General features: G+C 41.0%; 2 protein-coding genes across 4 annotated transcripts; both read left to right on the forward strand.

Moving 5' to 3' along the window:
- Nucleotides 1-2,493: 2,493 nt before the first annotated feature.
- Nucleotides 2,494-5,096, forward strand: gh1 (growth hormone 1). 2 transcript variants are annotated; one of them, XM_069525343.1, is made up of 6 exons: nucleotides 2,494-2,562; nucleotides 3,441-3,574; nucleotides 4,205-4,321; nucleotides 4,443-4,586; nucleotides 4,659-4,763; nucleotides 4,853-5,096. In XM_069525343.1, the coding sequence occupies exons 1-6, from the start codon at nucleotides 2,553-2,555 to the stop codon at nucleotides 4,913-4,915; spliced, it is 573 nt and encodes a 190-aa protein (XP_069381444.1). In that variant the 5' UTR covers nucleotides 2,494-2,552; the 3' UTR covers nucleotides 4,916-5,096. The 2 variants fall into 2 exon arrangements, with proteins under 2 accessions (XP_069381444.1, XP_069381443.1); XM_069525342.1 differs by having other exon boundaries at nucleotides 4,443-4,763.
- Nucleotides 5,097-8,022: 2,926 nt separating this feature from the next.
- Nucleotides 8,023-17,946, forward strand: cdc27 (cell division cycle 27). Of its 2 annotated transcripts, none has more exons than XM_069525112.1 (20): nucleotides 8,023-8,235; nucleotides 9,491-9,566; nucleotides 9,655-9,802; nucleotides 10,523-10,648; nucleotides 10,814-10,911; nucleotides 12,789-12,934; nucleotides 13,236-13,456; nucleotides 13,534-13,633; nucleotides 13,974-14,083; nucleotides 14,258-14,357; nucleotides 14,441-14,618; nucleotides 15,202-15,374; nucleotides 15,463-15,615; nucleotides 15,728-15,808; nucleotides 15,948-16,075; nucleotides 16,216-16,333; nucleotides 16,459-16,587; nucleotides 16,673-16,747; nucleotides 17,296-17,425; nucleotides 17,569-17,946. In XM_069525112.1, the coding sequence occupies exons 1-20, from the start codon at nucleotides 8,209-8,211 to the stop codon at nucleotides 17,658-17,660; spliced, it is 2,409 nt and encodes an 802-aa protein (XP_069381213.1). In that variant the 5' UTR covers nucleotides 8,023-8,208; the 3' UTR covers nucleotides 17,661-17,946. The 2 variants fall into 2 exon arrangements, with proteins under 2 accessions (XP_069381213.1, XP_069381214.1); XM_069525113.1 differs by having other exon boundaries at nucleotides 17,572-17,946.
- Nucleotides 17,947-20,314: the final 2,368 nt, after the last annotated feature.

A 20,314-nucleotide genomic window follows, 5' to 3' on the forward strand; every position in this document is an offset into this window, starting at 1 on the left:
ATTGTGGACTATGATTACAACAAGACTACTTGATATACAATATGTCTCCTCAGATACCATGAGTAACATTACTGACAATAATTCCTCAATTAATTTACCTTCCATCATGCTACAAACTATTTTTAACTTTACAGCCTTCTGTTCATTCAGATAAGTGGCAACACACTCAGGTAAACAGTTTAAACTCCTCAATAAGCACCAAGGATTTAAGATCCTGAAACGTTTTAACCTGCTTCGGTGAACAACAGCGGTCAAATAATTTATCTTTTTCACAACAAATTCGACATCAGTTTGAGACTCATGTTTTTTATACTTTTTTTTCCAATATGCCGCTGGCACAAGCTTGTATGCCCGCAACAGACCCGCTTTGACTAATTTATAATTAAGGCTGTCTTCAGGAGAAAATTCTGTGTAAATGTCCTGAGCTTTACCAGTGAGTACACACTGCAGCAGAAGAGTCCAAAACTCTTTAAGCCACTTTAAAGTTGTTGCAACACACTCAAAGACTGTTAAGTATTTGTCCACATCTTTCTCACGAAAAACTAGAATAAAGCAATTGTTCTTACTCACATCAAAATATGATACCTGCTCCGACAAAAACTGTAGTCTCCGTGGAACTGCGACTGCACTGAGTTCTAGTTCCTTCAAGCGCAGCACACATTTAGTCTCTTCCTCTATTTTTCTCACCTCAAGATTATTGACTATTTCCTTTTCCTTCACATCTAGCCTGTGCAGCTCTATCTAAATCTCCTTCAATCTCACCTCTTCAGCGAGACCTCATTCACTCTTTTGGTGCAACAACGCACCCTTAACAGTGTGAAACAATCCCCGCTCCACTAACACAGATAGCAGCTGATCTTCCATCATCGTTTTAGCTAATTTTTCCACACACTTAGGCATCCACACACTTAACACTGCCAAAAACTCAGTGTTTGGATTATTCCAAATAATATGCAACAAGAATATGAGCTCACAATCCTCTGCTCAACCACAGTGTTACAGCCAAAGCAAAAAATAACATGCACGTTTCAAAAATACTGTCAAGGGCCTTCTATGTCAATCAAAAGTGATACAGTGAAATTAACAAAAACAACTATTGCTGTTGGTGTTGTTATTGTTGTTGTCGTTGCTGTTGTCAGGGATAGGCTGTCAGTCAGATTGTTTTGTTCATCTTCTCTGTTGCCAAGGTGTTGGTCAGACATGAATTTATTCAGGTGCCTGTGATGAAACTCAACGTTTGACCTCGGATCAGTGACACTTATGAATTTATCCAGGTTCCTGTGATGTAGCTCTGGTAAACATCGGACCACAGATCAGTTTCAGTTTTGAATAAATTCAAACCGTTCAGAAGGCAAACATTCAGTTTCACCACTTTTACATGTTTACATCAGAGAATCTGATCTGCTTCACATACAGCCTTTTAATTTGAAAATCATTTATTCCTCAGCTGACGTCCTATGACTTTTGATTGACATAGAAGGCCATTGATAGTATTTTTGAAATGTACATGTTATTTTTTGGAGTAATCAAAACACTGAGCTTTTTGGCAGTGTTAAGTGTGTGGATGCCTTCCTGGGTGATTTTTTGAAACTCAGATTTAAAAAAGCTGCTGCTTCATTTTACAAACAAACTAACATGAGGTTTTTATGTTTGTGTTTTTCAGATCCTCTGATCTCATTTTAAAATCTGCCGGAAAACATTTTAATATATTCAGAAAAACATTTTAATATATTCAGAAAACATTTTAATCTGAGTTTGAATGTTCAGAGTCAAAGTTCAGCTCTAACTGTTTTATTCAAAAAAAAAAAATCAACATTTAAGGATAAAGGTCTTTTTTTTCAAAACATGATCAGCTGATTAATGATATTGGATAAATATCTAACAATTACTCAGTCGAAAGAAATTTAAATGTAAAATGTAATGAATGAAATCGATTAACACTGCTCTCTACTGGCAAAAAAATGAATTATTCTCTCATATAATAAATTATACTGTTACATTGTAATTTGTACAATAAATAAATAAATTCTATGGTTACATTATAAATACTGCTGTGAAAAAAGGTTTTACAGTTAAAAAGGAATTCTAGTCAAAAACAAAATTTTTCTGATAAATGATAAATTGTACAGTTTGACATTCAAAATAAATTCCACTGTTAAAAATTCGTTCTACTGTTAAAATAAATTCAATTGTAAATTATGAATTCTACAGTAAAAAATATTTCTAATGTTAAAAAAAATCATGTTGCATTTGTTCTATTAAGTTACATTTTAATTTTAATTAATTTCAATGAAAACCTGGATTCATTTCTGTTCTGACGTCACATTTTAATGTTCTATACATGTTATTGTGAAGGTAAAACAAACACACACACACCCACACAGGGGTTGTTTGTCCGTTTCATGTTTCTGTTGATGAATTTAATGAATTTAAACGAGTTTTCTGCTTTAAAACTCTGAACTGAAACCATCACAGCACACTGAAGAACTGAACCAGTACCTGAACCTGAACCAGAATCTGAACCTGAACCAGAACCTGAACCAGAACCAGCCATGAACAGAGGTAAGATCAGGGTTTCAATTATTTTTCTTGTCCCATTGAAACAGTTTGAGGTTCAGTTTATATATTATGATTTTATATTTGTTATGTCAATATTTTAATGTATTATATTTTCTATCATTTCTTATATATCATCAAAATATTATATACTATTATCATATACACCAATATTTGATATATCTCTCCCCTTTTTGTCTCCCACCTGTCTGTCTCTCACCTGTCTGTCTCTCTTGTCTGTCTCTCTCACCTGTCTCTCTACCACCTGTCCATCTCTCCTGTCTGTCTCTTACCTGTCTGTCTGTCTGTCTGTCTATCTCACCTGTCTCTCTCCCACCTGTCCGTCTCTCCTTTCTCTCTCCCACCTGTCCGTCTCTCCTGTCTGTCTGTCTCTCTTGTCTGTCTCTCTCACCTGTCTTTCTCCCACCTGTCCGTCTCTCCTGTCTGTCTCTCACCTGTCTGTCTCTCACCTGTCTGTCTGTCTCTCACCTGTCCCTCTCACCTGTCTCTCTCCCACCTGTCCGTCTCTCCTGTCTGTCTCTCACCTGTCTGTCTCTCACCTGTCTGTCTGTCTCTCACCTGTCCCTCTCACCTGTCTCTCTCCCACCTGTCCGTCTCTCCTGTCTGTCTGTCTCTCTTGTCTGTCTCTCTCACCTGTCTTTCTCCCACCTGTCCGTCTCTCCTGTCTGTCTCTCACCTGTCTGTCTGTCTCTCACCTGTCCCTCTCACCTGTCTCTCTCCTACCTGTCCGTCTCTCCTGTCTGTCTCTCACCTGTCCCTCTCACCTGTCTCTCTCCTACCTGTCTGTCTCACCTGTCCCTCTGACCTGTCTCTCTCCCACCTGTCCGTCTCTCCTATCTGTCTCTCTCACCTGTCTGTGTCAGTCATCCTCCTGCTGTCAGTCATGTGTGTGGGCGTGTCCTCTCAGCCAATCACAGAGAACCAGCGCCTGTTCTCCATCGCTGTTGGTCGAGTTCAGTATCTTCACCTGGTTGCTAAGAAACTCTTCAGTGACTTTGTAAGTGTGTTGTGTATAATTGTGTGTCTGTGTTGTGTAGGAGAACTCTCTGCAGTTGGAGGATTACATTGTGTGTGTGTGTCTGTGTTGTGTATAATTGTGTGTCTGTGTTGTGTAGGAGAACTCTCTGCAGTTGGAGGATTACATTGTGTGTGTGTGCGTGTGTGTTGTGTATAATTGTGTGTCTGTGTTGTGTAGGAGAACTCTCTGCAGTTGGAGGATTACATTGTGTGTGTGTGTGTGTGTGTTGTGTATAATTGTGTGTCTGTGTTGTGTAGGAGAACTCTGCAGTTGGAGGATTACATTGTGTGTGTGTGTGTGTGTGTGTGTGTGTGTGTGTGTGTGTGTGTGTGTGTGTGTTGTGTATAATTGTGTGTCTGTGTTGTGTAGGAGAACTCTCTGCAGTTGGAGGATTACATTGTGTGTGTGTGCGTGTGTGTTGTGTATAATTGTGTGTCTGTGTTGTGTAGGAGAACTCTCTGCAGTTGGAGGATTACATTGTGTGTGTGTGTGTGTGTGTTGTGTATAATTGTGTGTCTGTGTTGTGTAGGAGAACTCTCTGCAGTTGGAGGATTACATTGTGTGTGTGTGCGTGTGTGTTGTGTATAATTGTGTGTCTGTGTTGTGTAGGAGAACTCACTACAGTTGGAGGATCAACGTCTTCTCAACAAAATCGCTTCAAAAGAATTTTGTCATTCAGATAATTTCTTGAGTCCGATCGACAAACACGAGACACAAGGCAGCTCAGTGAGTTCTACACAGTTCTACACAATACTAAACATTACAATGAGTTTAATTGGTACACACATTTGAATGAGTAACAGCCGCAGTTCGATTGATTGATCAGTTATTGATTACTCTGGTCCAGGTTCAGAAGCTTTTATCGGTCTCTTATCGATTGATTGAGTCCTGGGAGTTTTTCAGTCGCTTCCTGGTTGCAAGTTTTGCTGTGAGGACCCAGGTTACATCCAAACTGTCAGAACTGAAGATGGGTCTCCTGAAGCTGATAGAGGTGAGAACACATCGACACTCTCTTGATCTGACGAATCAGAACAGCTGTCTGACTGACCACCTCACCCTTCAGGCCAATCAGGATGGAGCAGGTGGATTCTCTGAGAGTTCGGTGCTCCAGCTCACGCCGTATGGAAACTCTGAACTGTTCGCCTGCTTTAAGAAGGATATGCACAAGGTGGGGGTTAATGAAAATGTAATGATGATGTAATGATGATGTAGTTATGATGTAATCATATGTAATAATGATGACATCTGTGTTTGCAGGTGGAGACGTACCTGACCGTGGCCAAATGCCGACTCTTTCCAGAAGCTAACTGCACCCTGTAGCCCCGCCTCTCCGCCAAGAAGTACCTCCCCGCAGATGACATCATATGCATTCTGTAGCCCGACCCCTGTGGTTGCCGAGTCTGCTGACTAGCATTAATGTTAGCATCTGTTGGTTCTGCATTCCACCTGATGATGTCATTGTGATGTCATACTGTCAGCAAATAAAGATTTCATTCAGTTTCCTATTGGTCCTGAATCTAGTTCTGGTCTGATCCTGGTCTAGTCCTGGTTCTGGTCTGGGGTTGTGGTCTGACATCCAAGTCCCACCCTGGTTCTTTTCTGATCCTATAGTCATTGGTCCTGGGCCCTGTACTACCAAGCAGGATTTGTGGCTATCAAGGTAACAAGGTTTATTCAGAGTTATCAATGTAATTACATTACTTTTATCCGAAGCCACAGCCGCCCTTACAAATTTGTTTACATGTTATCGGGGTAATCACCATGGTAACTGATGCTGAACAGCTGACCTGCTCCAGGTTAAGATGGAGATAAGAGATCAAACAGTATAAAGCTCCGCCCACTGACCACTCCCTTCCTTTGAACCATGACATCATGTTCTTACTGTGGAGCTGCTGTGGATCGTTCCAGTCTCTGAGGAGGACCAGGGTCTTCAGAGACCCACAAGATCCTTTGAGATCCTCTGAGGAGTTTCTGAAAGATCTAGATTCTCCTCAGAGGATGAACCTTTGTCAGCTGCTGGAGCTTCAACAAAACCAACCTGACCCGAAGGAGCAAAGTACTCACAGTACCACAGACTGTCTACATGTACTTCACTTACTGATACTGATGTGCTGTGTTAGCGGAGGAGAACCACACATACTTTAATACTTTGATCCTTTAAATAGCTTTATGTGAAATAAATGTTTTTAGCGTGATAGATGGTTTACAGATTTACCTTGTGTCCTCAGAGTCAGTGTGTGTCAAACTAAAGCTCATTATAGAGGCCAAATCATGGGATTCTAACGTTTCTCAAACCCAGATGTTTTCCCAGCTGTTCTTCTGATTTTTATTATTCAACAGTTTGAACCTCGTTTTTCATAAGCAGTAAACCCCGCCCCTTTCATGTGCATGAGCTCAGATCTTGATGATGAAAACCTGGTGTGACTTAACGAGTTGATAACAAGCTTGGTACGAGTGCTTAGCCTTAATGGGATTGTTATGTGAAGTTCACCCAGATATTGGAAAGATTTCCTGGGTATGTTGAACTTGCTTCGTAGTACAGGCCCCTGGTCTGATCCTGGTCCTTGTCTGTGGTCCTGGCCCTGAGCCCCGTCTGATCCGCATCCAGGGGCCTGTATTACGAGAGAGTTCGACATACCCAGGATCTCTTTATCCAGCTGAACTTAACCTGACATCAGAGTCAGGCTAAGTGGTCACATGATGGTGGTTATCAACTCTTTAAGTTAACTCAAGTTTTCCTCTGGATGTGCGCGTGTGCACATAAAATGGGCGGGGTCTGTATATGACCAATCACAGACATGGACAGTTTGACTGACAGTAGAGCTGAGGATCAAACTGTTAATAAAAATCAGAGGAGAACAAACATCCAGAATAAAAGAAACAGTTCCAGCTGCTAAATGCAGGAAGAGTCGATCTATAAATAATCTCCTGTGTCTCCATCACATCATTTACATGTATCGTCACTGTGTCGGACCATTTTATTCATTCAGGTGAAACCCTGGTGGCTTCAAGATCAGCTGGAGGAAATAAAACACACTGAAAAGAAGGAAGTAGACTAATTTTCATACTATTATTATCTATTATATTTCATAACACTGTGATTCTGTTTCTACTATATATTGATATCAGTGCACACATGTACAATGGGGTTTGAAAACAATTCAGATACAAAAAAAGAAAATCAGTAGAAACCATAAAGAACAATAAAAGCTAAAGAAAAGACTTTGTTATTCATGTGTAAAATGTAAAATGTAGATTGTGTTGAGCTCCTCTGCATCAGCCACAGCGAACAGTTAACACGTGAAGTACATGTAGACAGTCTGTGGTACCATGAGTACTTTGCTCCTACGGGTCAGGTTGGTTCCGGTGGGCTCCAGCAGCTGACAAAGGTCCTCTGAGGAGAATCTACTTCACTTCAAGCGCTTTGTAATTTATAATTAAATTCTATTTTTATTATTAGTAGTAGTAGTAGTAGTACTATAGTTTTATTATTAATAAATAAAGTATTTAGATTAGATTAGATTAGATTTCCTTTATTGTCCCTCAGTGGGGAAATTCACATGTTACAGCAGTAGCACAAGATTTAACACCAAAGAGAGGACAAACAAACAAACAAACAAACAAACAAGCAAACAGAAACACACAACATCAGGTAGTATATATAGCAGCAGTTGTACATGGGCAAATAGCAACATTTTTAAATTGTACTGTGGTTATTGCAGTGGTTAATTGCACATTGCGTGTGTGTGTGTGGTCTACTGGGGGGGGTCAGACCTGGTTGTTAAATAGTCTGACAGCAGCGGGAAGGAAGGACCTACGATATCTCTCCTTCACACACCTGGGGTGAAGGAGTCGGTCACTGAAGGAGCTGCTCAGTGCAATGATGGTGTCCTGCATGGGGTGGGAGACATTGTCCAACATTGATGATAATTTCGTCATCATCCTCCTCTCTCCCACCACCTGCACTGAGTCAAGGGGGGAACCCAAGACAGAGCTGGCCTTCTTTATCAGCTTGTCAAGTCTCTTCCTGTCAGCTGTTGAGATGCTGCTGCTCCAGCAGACCACTCCAGAGAAGATGGCTGATGCCACAACAGTGTCAAAGAAGGTCCTGTGGAGCGCTCCCTGCACTCCAAAGGACCTAAGTTTACGCAGCAGGTAGAGTCGGCTCTGACCTTTCCTGTAAAGTGCATGAGTGTTTTGAGTCCAGTCCAGTTTATTGTTCAGGTGAACATTTATATATTTATTATTATAAATATATAAGTAATATATCATATTACTATTTGTTACAGAGCTCCGGAGGTCCCATAAGATAATGTTAAAAAATAAATATATATATATTATTGTATTATTATCTATAAATAAAGTCTTTGTCATTGTATTATTTACTCTTTAACACGAGACAGGCCACCAGGGGGCGCAGCCTCTTCGGCTCTTTTCGTTAATGGTCGTGTTTCCGTCCCGGCCTTCAACCATCTTCGGCATTGTTCGGCTTAGTTCGGCCGCTAACGGTCGGTGTGTTCAAATGTTCGGCTGCAGCTCGTCCTGCAGACACCGTGAAGAAGGAGAAGAAAAGAACCGACGACAGGACGCGACAGACGGAGTCTCCCGGCGGAATGACGGTGCTGCAGGAACCGGTCCAGGTAAAACTACAGCTTCAGCCCGTTGTCATCAGCCCAGAGCCGAGGATTGCTCCTCTCCGTCCTGGCCTCAGCGGCGGCTCCAGTCCGCGGTGTGAGAGCTTCCCCCGCCGCAGGCCTGAGGTCGGTGCCGGGGACAGCGAGCGTGTGATCGGTGTAAAAACACCGAGGGCTGGTCCGTCACACCTCAACACGAAGCTAGTTCGTTAGCTAATGTCAGTATGATTACCGCTCACACCGGTCGCACCAGACTCCTTCTAAAAAACAGTCAAAGTGAGGTTCACTAAAGTGTCGCTTTGAAATGGAAGAGGGCAGGACGGTTCTTTGGGTCCAGGTTGAGCTGCTCGGTGCCGCTCATCACTTCGGCTGCGATCAAATCACTAAATCACCTTTAAATAATAAGAAAATTCAACACTAAGTTCACATGCTGCTGTTATTGTGCTGGCGCAGGTCAACACGCGTTATTAGCGCTAATAGTTACTAAAGTTTACGAAGCAGCGAAACGACTTCGTGTTTTCCGAGTTGATTATGAGACGGTATCGATTGTTTATTGGTCTGATGACAACTGTGATTGTTTCGCTGATAAAATGTAGATAACGAAACCGATACATTTCTAATGGAGTCTTGTATCAGTAACATTGCTAAAGCTAAAATGCTAACAGTGGAGTTGTGTTAACCGGCTAACTGTGTGTGAGGCTCAGCTGAGCGGCTGTGGAGGTCACTAGTGAACACAAACAGGTTGTTGAGTTCACTAGTGAACACAAACAGGTTGTTGAGTTTATTTATTTTAAAGTTCCAGTCGCCACAGACAGGTTAAAGTGAACCAACAGCTAGTTAGCTTATTGATGCTAACGATAGCGAACGTCTGCCAGCTGCCGGTTAACGTGATCATTCGCCATCAGCTGATTGGCTGCCACGTTAACCGGAGTTAACCAGACTCGGTCTAATGGTTTGTTTTCGTCACTGCCATGGTTGTGACGTCATGACTAGAAATAGCGTCAACACATTGAAGTAAACAGTGCGATTCAATGACGTCATTCACCAGATTATCTAAACAGAAATGTAGTCAGTGCAGAGTAACCAGGCTGATCACTGACCAGCTGTATGTGAACAGTTAGCTTCAAGTTACCTTCAATACTGCAAAAACAAGAGCACATGATGTTTTTAGAATTTTGACATTGACTTGATACACAAATATTTGTTCTCCTGACATCCCAAGTCAAGACTAGTTAATGGTGGTTAATGTGTCTCTGTTCAGGCTGCTGTGTGGCAGGCTTTGAACCACTACGCTTACCTGGATGCTGTTTTCCTTGCGGAGAGACTCTACGCTGAAGGTAACACCTGTCTGTCTGTCTGTCTGTCTGTCTGTCTGTTTGTCTGTCTACCTGTTGACCTGTGTCTCTCCACCTGTCTGTCTGCCAGTGAGGTCAGAGGAGGCCCTCTACCTGTTGGCAACATGTTATTACCGCTCGGGGAAACCGTACAAGGCGTACCGGTTGCTGAAGGCACACAGCTGCTCCACGCCGCAGGTTCGATTCCTGTTGGCAAAATGCTGCGTGGAACTGAGCAAGTAAGAACACACACAGTGACACAGACACACAAGCTGCTTTCAGGCATGTACTGAACTCTGGAGATCCTCTGCAGAGAGAAAGTCTTCAGATTTTCTTTGGACTATCTCTGTCTGACACCCTGATAAGTCTGTAGAGTCGATGTGTAATCCAGGATTCACTCCGTGGGAGTGGGGGGTTGATGACGTTTCTAACACGTGACAGTTGCAAAAATAAAAAAAATTAGATTCATATATCAGGATGAAAAAATGGAGCCACACACATAGAAGACAGATGAAGATGGTAAGAGAGTTTGTGTGTGTAAACAAAAACTTGATCTCTGCAGCAAAATTAATTTGTTACTTCCTGCCTCTGCGGAGGATTTGTTGGTGTTGTGAATGAGTCTGAGCAGAGAATCTCCTACCGCTTCATGTGTGAAAGACAAACTGTGGAGAAAGTCTGGACCCAATTCTCAAGCGTTCCTCGAGAGGTCATGTCTGAAAACTGTGACATGTGACATGACACAGTGACATGTCACATGTTGAATAAAACCATTGAGTCTATCAGTGAATTTATTGCAGTCATTAGCAACATTTACATGAATGTTGAAATCACCTACTATAATGACTTTATCTGTGCTAAGAACTTGCTAAGATAAAAAGTCAGACATATATCTATATATATTCAATAGGTTATTGTGAGGGTGGCCTGTCTCTCTACCTGTCTGTCTGTCTGTCTGTCAGGCTCGCTGAAGGTGAGCAGGTTTTGATTGGTGGCGTGCTGAACAAACAGAAGAGTCAAGATGACATCATCACAGAATTTGGAGACTCCGCCTCCTTCACACTATCGTTGCTGGGACATATTTACTGGTAAAAGAACTTGTTACCATCCTTTAACTCGTTAAGGATGCTAGACCTGGTGACCGCTGACCTTTCTCTCTCTCTCTCTCTCTCTCTCTCTCTCTCTCTCTCTCTCTCTCTCTCTCTCTCTCTCTCTCTCTCTCTCTCTCTCTCTCTCTCTCTCTCTATGAGCAGTAAGACAGATCGTGTTGCTAAAGGTGCAGAGTGTTTCCAGAGAAGTTCAACTCTTAATCCGTTCCTCTGGTCACCTTTCCAGAACCTCTGTCACCTAGGTAACTCCCTCGCACCCACACCCACACACCCACACACACACCCACACACACACCCACACACACACCCACACCCACACACACACACACACACACACACACACACACACACACACACACACACACACACACTAGAGATGCATATGCTTTACTCATCTGCCCATAACTGACCTGAAGGAATTCTTTTCTCCAATTTAGAGACCTGCACCCGCATGAACATTCCACTCCACCTCTACTGTTGATAATATCATTACATATTGCACTTAAGAAGGCTGGTTGTAATTAAATTCACTTTTATTTAAAGTATAGTAAAAATTAACAGGTATTTGCATAATTGTGGAGCCCTTTTGGTGACATTTGGGTAAACAAATATTGTGTGACAATGAAATAATAACGTGTGGTTACAACTTAGGCCCTGTCTCAATTCACCAATTAGCCCTACACCTTTGTTTTGTGTTTGGCTGTGAAGGGGTAGTGTTGTTCCATTTGTCTATGTGATGTCTAGCCCTTCAAACACCCCTTTAACCATAGTGTATTTAGGACCTCTATAAAAAGTGTTAGTGTTAGCATGAAGTGAGTCAAGATGGCGACCACTGCGGGTAAAATCCTTACAAAGTACGAAATCTTCAAAAGTAACCATGAAAAAATAGTTTAAATCCCGCGGTTATATCTTTGTTCAATCCAGTAGCAAATGAAAATGTCAGTGAATCGCTTTGACAAGCATTTCAGGAAAATGGCTATTCACGCCATCAAAACAAACATGTAAACAGTCTGAGTGAGAGTAACGAGTAACGTTTGTAACTTCCATATATGAAGTTTAAGAAAAACTTCCCTGCTCATGTTATAACAGACACTGACTGTGCAGTGATAAATATGTCCCATCTGTCCTGTAGTTGTCAGATGTGTCACTGTTGTAATGTCAGTTAGTAATATAATAACGTTACTTGATATTGTTTGTCATTGTAATAACGTTGGTTGGCTGCTGATGACGTAGCGAGTGGTGTCCCATTTCCTGGGGGAGGTTTTATACCCCTACCCGTTGTGGCTCCGTTTGGAGGGGACACTACCAGCAAAGGGCACTTCATATCTAGGGTTAGGGCCAAGGGAGAGGGAATGGGCATTAATAACTTGTGGCCACTACTTTATAAGTCGTGGGAAGGAGATAAATAACTTAGGGCCACAAGATATGAAGCTGTTCTAACAATCCAGACCTAGCGAACTGAACTAAAGAAGCCTCTTGGTGAGGGATGAAAAGTTTCACTGAATCACATGATGTGGCCTCTATAATGAGTTTCAGTTTGATACACACTGTTTGCACTGACTCTGAGGACACACTGTGGTGGAAACCTTTGACATTACTAGTTGTATGGACCTATTTTTATGAGCCATGGCGCATGGAATGTGCGCAATTGGTATGTTAGTGACAGGATGTGCCTGGCACATCTGGAAACAAGGAGAGATTGAGGTGATCCATCGTGATCATGGTGGCAGATGATCATGGATCGTTACGGTGGGTTGTCGATCATGATGGTGGATCACGATCATAGTGGTGCTTATATACAATATGCCTCCTCACATATTCTACCGTCACTGACCGTAGCTCTTAAATTCATATGTCATTGCTGCTCCCTTTATTTATAAGGTGACCATTTCTTCTAATCAGTGTTGTAAATATTGTTATTTTAGAGAATCTAATCTATATTAATATTATTCACATTAGTGATGTATCATGCCTATTTCACCCACCCGAACCCAACCTCAATTAATCAGAAATAGTAATTTTTATGACCCTACCCCCCTGACCCATGGATCAACTGCAAGTCCACACATACACACACACACGCATGCACACACATGTTGATGCGTCTCTGTGTTTTCAGGAGAGAAACCAGATCCAGATCAGGTCTTCAGGTTGTCCTCACTACAGAACTCTTCTATAGCCCCACCCCCTCCGTCTGTTAGTCCTGCCCAGAACCCGTCCCACCGTCTAGACACCGCCCTAATGGAGACGCCACAGGACACACTGGTACACAATACAAACACACCTCAGTATTTATGTAATCAGATTACTGTGGACTAGTATACACATTACAATTGCAGTATGATAATCAGATTAAATAATCTGTAAGTAATAAAATGACTGATTAGGATTTAGGACCTTTAAAATTGTAAGATGTATATTTTGTGAATGTGATTCAGTCTCAGCAGGACTTCCTGCTTTAATAAAAACAGGTAATGGCATGATGTCATGTATGTTACATTTTATGAGGATCACATGACCATGAAGTGTGACTAATATTAATACCTAATATCCCATGTTTTTTCAGGAGTTGAATCGTCTGAATCTAGAATCTTCTAATGGAAAGCTGACATCTGATTTGTCAGTTTCCTACATTGACTCCTCCCTTATCTCCCCGGAAACTGGATCCCTACTGGGTAACCCTGTTTCCATGGCATCAGCTGGGTCCTTATTGGCTAAACAGAATAAGCCTAAAAGTGGAAGGAGTTTATTGGGAGGACCTGCTGCGCTCAGCCCGCTGACGCCCAGGTGAGTGATACACCTGCACATGTGTGTTCACATCTTCATAGTACTCAACCATATGTAACCAACTGTGTGTGTGATAGTTTTGGAATCCTTCCCCTGGAGCCCAGCCCAGGAGACCCCACATATCTACAAAACTATTCAGCTACTATGGAAACGCAAACTACAGGTCCCAACAAGAAGGTACGAACGCATCATGTAACATAACATGCTATATATACCAGCCACAGGTGTTCACAGCTAAAATGTCATGTGTGGAGGCCACGCACCTCAACAACGTCACATCAGGCGTGTTTGAAAAGGAAACACTCTGAACCTTCACAATAAAAGTTTGTGTGTGAGAACAGAAAAAGGTCAGAGTCTCTCTACGACAACACGTGTGTCATTTGGACAACAACCTTTGATCTGTGTGTTTCCACATGGAGACGAGGAGAGGCCAACCCCCCAAACATCTGGAGTCCAACACCCAGAGACACACGTTCACCTGTCTGTCTCTCTGTTGACATGTCTTTCTTTCTCTCAGTCTGTCTCCCGGATCAGTCAGTCAAAGTCTGTCTTCAGTCAGAGTGGAAACAGCAGAGAAGTTCTTCCTATTCCATTCAACCAATCCCAGACCTCTGCACCACACACCAGGTAACTATTATGACCAATCACAGCTTTTCCCCCTCCGGTCCAATCAGAAAACGACAGGTTAGACAGGTTGGCAAGAGACAGAGGTGATATTCATTAAGGTGTCTTAGAAGATGTCTGTCATTAACTCCTGATGTGTGCAGTCCCAGGATGTCTGATGACTTGTCTGTCTGTCAGTGGCTCTCCTCAGGTGCTCAGTCCCAGTATGTCTGGTCCTCCAAACGTTCAGCCCAGGAGAAGCTCGAGACTTTTCACCAGTGCCAGCTCCACTGCCAAGGTACCAAACTACTCCACTGGTTGGGGCAACAGTATTTTTGTAAAACTTTTACTATAGCACTAACACTGTTTGTGTCTCTACAGGAGAACAGTAAGAAGTTAAAGATGAAGTTTCCAACAAAGATTCCAAACAGAAAAACGAAATGTAAATCAACCAAAACATCAAACAGCAGCAACCTGAACGAGAGTCTGGACATCCTGAGACTGGATCCAGGTCTGTGTCTACCTGACACCAAGATCCAGCACCAGAGAGCTGCTGCAGGTAACATACACACTTTGTGTCAGTGCGAAAGACTGAATTATGAATGAGTGCACAGCTATGAGGAAAGATTTGATTAATTTAACAAAAGTTTTGATCATTATGTGATGATCAGTGCTGATATTGTGGCGTCATTTCAAACAAATAGATGTTTAAACTGTAGTGAGTCAGCTGAGAGAGAGAGGCCTCTCTCTCCCTTCTGGGACTATCATACAGAAGCTACACGATTAGTTAATAGTAATCAAATGCTTATAGTGTTGAATTTAGTCTGGACAAACGTGATCCCTATAAGTTGCTTCCACTGTACTAGAATCCAGGAGGTGGCACAAAATTTGACGGATGCAACCACCTTGCAATTCTCTGCAGGAAAAATCCTGTGATGTAGTTCACATGAAGTCACTAAACAATTTTCATCACAGCTGATGAGCTTAGTGTGCCCGCCCTTGCAGTCTCACCTTTCGAACATTAACCTCCATCTTCAGTGTAAATCTGGCCATGACCTGAAACCTGAGTCTGGTTTCTGGTTTGAACGTCTAGAGTCCCAACAGGAAGTTGCTGATGATGATGTTTGTCCTCTGTGCTGCAGACAGCGTGATGGCGTTGCTGCGGGAACTGGGGCGTGGTTACCAGGCGCTGTGTTCATACAACTGCAAAGAAGCCATCAACATACTGACGTCCCTGCCCCCCCAACACTACAACACCGGCTGGGTCCTCACCCACATCGGCAGGGCTTACTTTGAGCTGGCTGAGTACACACAGGTAACACTCACTTGACACATGCACACAAGTAAAACTCATCCGACACGCACACACAGGTAACACTCACCCTACACACGTGTGTCCGCAGGCGGAGCGTGTGTTCAGCGAGGTTCGTAGGATCGAGTCGTTTAGAGTTGAGGGGATGGAGATTTATTCAACGACTCTGTGGCACCTACAGAAAGACGTCGCTCTGTCGGCGCTGTCCAAAGACCTGACGGACATGGACAAGAACTGTCCTGAGGTCAGAGGTCACCTGTCTGTCTCTCAGATTTTTGTCTGTCTGATCACCTGTCTGACTGATCACCTGTCTGTCTCTCTGGTTCTTGTCTGTCTGATCACCTGTCTGGCTGCAGTCCTGGTGTGTTGCAGGAAACTGCTTCAGCCTGCAGAGGGAGCATGACATCGCCATAAAGTTCTTCCAGAGAGCGATCCAGGTGAGTTTCTGTAATAATAGTTACCATGGTTACCAAGGCCAGGGGCTGACTCCTTGTAGTTTGAGCGAGAGCAGAAGACAGGTGAAGTGTCACTCTCGGATCACCCGTGTCTTTCTCCCTGTACCTGTCTGTCTCTCAGGTTGACCCAGGCTTTGCGTATGCTTACACCCTGTTGGGTCATGAGTTTGTTCTGACCGAGGAGTTGGACCGAGCACTCGCCTGCTTCCGTAACGCCATCAGAGTCAACAACCGACACTACAACGCATGGTACAGTAGCCGTGGTAATGGTTGGGGTTAGTCAGACAGTGTTCCAACGGTCAAAGATCAAAAGAGTTCAAATATTCTGTTTTATAGTCAGTCTGACAGCTTGTGTGTCTTTGTGTAAATGTGTGTCTTTGTGTGTTTAGGTACGGTCTTGGGATGATTTACTACAAACAGGAGAAGTTCAATTTGGCAGAAATCCATTTCAAGAAAGCTCTGAGCATCAACCCTCAGAGCTCCGTGCTGCTCTGCCACATCGGAGTTGTACGTTAGTATTATTACCCTCTGACATTAATAGCACCTGCCATCTTATTTTCCAACTGCTCATTAGCATGTTTAGCATCTTCCAGTCTCTCTCTTTCTCTCTTTCTCTCTCTCTCACTCACTAGGTGCAGCATGCGTTGAAGAAGTCTGATGCAGCTTTAGAAACTCTGAATCGAGCCATCGGGATTGATCCCAAAAATCCACTCTGCAAATTCCACAGAGCATCGATATTGTTCGCCAATGACAAGTACAAGGTAATCAATAGGGTCTGACCTGTCTGTCTGACCTGTCTGTCCTCTGACCTACCTGTCCATCTTTGTAACATGTCTGTCTCTGCAGGCAGCTCTTCAGGAGTTGGAGGAGTTGAAACAGATTGTTCCTAAAGAGTCTCTGGTTTACTTCCTCATAGGAAAGGTAACAAAAGGTTGCTCTTCTCTGACCTGTGCCCTCTGACCTGAGACAGTTTACCTCGGTCCAGAGACCCGTGACCTGTCTTCTTTAAAGATGATTTAATGTTTTAACTGTTCCAGTCATTTCACATCTTATCATGTTCACGCTAGTTTTAAAATACCAAACAACCATTGATTGAGTGCATAATAATACATAAAATAAAGTATCTTATTTAGGTTTAAACTACACTCTACTGTGGAAACTTCTAGTGATCACGTTTGTCCCGGGTTAGATTCATCACTATGAGCAGTTGATTATATAAAAGAATTATGTATCTTATTTATGAACCTGAGGGGAAAATAACACACAGTAACACACCCAAAGTTTATAAGTTTGGTGCAGATCTCAGTGTGAATTTTGAAGACACGGAGAGGAGCAGTAAAATTGTCAAAAATAAGTTTTCAACATCCAAACATGTATGAAAAGACCTGAATTAACACTGTCAGTGGACTTAGAGCTGTGCATGTCTCCCTGGTGTCTGCCCCGGAGTCTCTAACCTGTCTGACTCTCAGGTTTATAAGAAGCTGGGACAGACTCACCTGGCTCTCATGAACTTCAGTTGGGCGATGGATCTGGACCCTAAAGGAGCAAATAACCAGATCAAAGAAGCCATTGATAAGAGATACTTGCCCGAGGACGAAGGTGATAACAATGATCACTGATCATTGGTCATTGGTTATTTTCATTCACTTCACATTTAATCATTTAGTTTATTTTTGTTACTATGACTGAATCATCATCTCTCTCAATCTGTCTGTCTCTCTGTACCTGTCTCACCCTGTTAGCAGCGGAGGTGGACGACAGTCAGGACAGCAGCATCATGACGGATGCTGACGACACGCAGCTCCACACGGCTGAGAGTGATGATGTCCTTTAGCCACGCCCCCTCGTGTGAATACACCTCCTGCTAGAGCCAAGCCCTATTCCCTTCTCCGATTGGATGCAGCACTGCTGTTGCTAGGCAACATTCTGACAGCCAGTTCTTCCGTTTAGCTCCACCCCTTGTGCTGCCCCTGTCCTTGATCGGCTGAAACAGACTGCTGCCTCCCTGAATCCCCGCCCCCTTCCTCATGTGTCATCAACTGGTTCTGTGACATCACCGCTGTTTTTTATGTTCTTTTTATCATTATGGAAATAAATCAATAAAAACATGTAAACCCCAACCATGTCTACTTCCTGTTTAGCAACAGCCAATCAGAGCAGCTCTGCATTTAAAATTCTGTTCTGATAAACTTGAGTCTTTTATTTTGAAAGAGCCAGACTGACCCTGAACAGGTGGATGACTTCCTGCTCAAGTTCTTGTTGCTGCTCACAATAAAAGACTAAAGCGTGAATGTTTTTGTGTAATCTGCACACTCCCCATATGCGATCAAATTTTGCAAATGATGCAACTCCTCCAGATGAGGACCAGAGATCCTGATCTCATTTCCTAGCCACTAACCCATGACCCCACAGAATACCTCACAGGGTGAAGGAGAAGCTGTAAGGAATTAGGAAAAGAGAACCACTATGCGTAGGAAATCCGATTACATCAGACAGTTCTAATTAAGTTTCCTCTTAAAAACAGAATGACATGATCTGAGTAATATGTTTTCAGATTATATAGAAGAAAGATCAGTTACTCACAGAAATAAAAATTAAAGGAGATTTAAATGAAAAAAAAAACGGATGGAATTGTTGCAGCCGCAATCATCTTTGTTTCTTCCTCACTGACAAGGAGAGGAAGAGTCGACTCGCATGCTCGCATCAGAGACAGAGACTGGTTGAAGTTATGTTATGAGCCAACAAATCCAGGCTTGTTGTTTGTAAGCATGTCTGTGTTCTCCAAAGTTTGACAAGACAACAGAACAGTTTCATTTCTAGAACCTTTATCTTTATTCAAGAACATTTCATCTTTATTCAAGAACATTTTATCTTTATCTTCATTCATGAACATTTTATCTTTATTCAAGAACATTTGATCTTTTTTCAAGAATATTTTATCTTTATTCAAGAACATTTCATCTTTATTCAAGAACATTTCATCTTTATTCAAGAACATTTCATCTTTTTTCAAGAATATTTCATCTTTATCTTTATTCAAGAACATTTCATCTTTACTCAAGAATATTTTATCTTTACTCAAGAATATTTTATCTTTATCTTCATTCATGAATATTTTATCTTTATTCAAGAACATTTCATCTTTATTCAAGAATATTTGATCTCTAGTCAAGAACATTTTATCTTTATTCAAGAACATTTCACATTTCATCTTTATTCAAGAACATTTCATCTTTATTCAAGAATATTTGATCTTTAGTCAAGAACATTTGATCTTTTTTCAAGAATATCTGATCTTTATTCAAGAACATTTTATCTTTATTCAAGAACATTTTATCTTTATTCAAGAACATTTCACATTTCATCTTTATTCAAGAACATTTCATCTTTATTCAAGAATATTTGATCTTTAGTCAAGAAAATTTGATCTTTTTTCAAGAATATCTGATCTTTATTCAAGAACATTTTATCTTTATTCAAGAACATTTTATCTTTATTCAAGAACATTTTATCTTTTTTCAAGAATATCTGATCTTTATTCAAGAACATTTCATCTTTATTCAAGAACATTTTATCTTTATTCAAGAACATTTCACATTTCATCTTTATTCAAGAACATTTCATCTTTATTCAAGAACATTTTATCTTTATTCAAGAACATTTCACATTTCATCTTTATTCAAGAACATTTCATCTTTATTCAAGAACATTTTATCTTTATTCAAGAATATTTGATCTTTAGTCAAGAACATTTAATCTTTTTTCAAGAACATTTCATCTTTATTCAAGAACATTTTATCTTTATTCAAGAACATTTGATCTTTTTTCAAGAACATTTCATCTTTATTCAAGAACATTTGATCTTTATTCAAGAACATTTGATCTTTATCTTTATTCAAGAACATTTCATCTTTACTCAAGAATATTTTATCTATATCTTCATTCATGAACATTTCATCTTTATTCAAGAACATTTGATCTTTATCTTTATTCAAGAACATTTCATCTTTACTCAAGAATATTTTATCTATATCTTCATTCATGAACATTTCATCTTTATTCAAGAACATTTGATCTTTATCTTTATTCAAGAACATTTCATCTTTACTCAAGAATATTTTATCTATATCTTCATTCATGAACATTTGATCTTTTTTCAAGAACATTTCATCTTTTTTCAAGAATATTTCATCTTTTTTCAAGAATATTTTTATCTTTATTCAAGAACATTTTATCTTTATTCAAGAACATTTCATCTTTATTCAAGAATATTTGATCTTTATTCAAGAACATTTTATCTTTATTCAAGAACATTTCACATTTCATCTTTATTCAAGAATATCATCTTTATTCAAGAATATTTGATCTTTAGTCAAGAACATTTGATCTTTTTTCAAGAATATCTGATCTTTATTCAAGAACATTTCATCTTTATTCAAGAACATTTTATCTTTATTCAAGAACATTTCACATTTCATCTTTATTCAA

Source organism: Paralichthys olivaceus, chromosome 5, assembly GCF_024713975.1.
Source record: "Paralichthys olivaceus isolate ysfri-2021 chromosome 5, ASM2471397v2, whole genome shotgun sequence".
Taxonomy (NCBI): Eukaryota; Metazoa; Chordata; class Actinopteri; order Pleuronectiformes; family Paralichthyidae; genus Paralichthys; species Paralichthys olivaceus.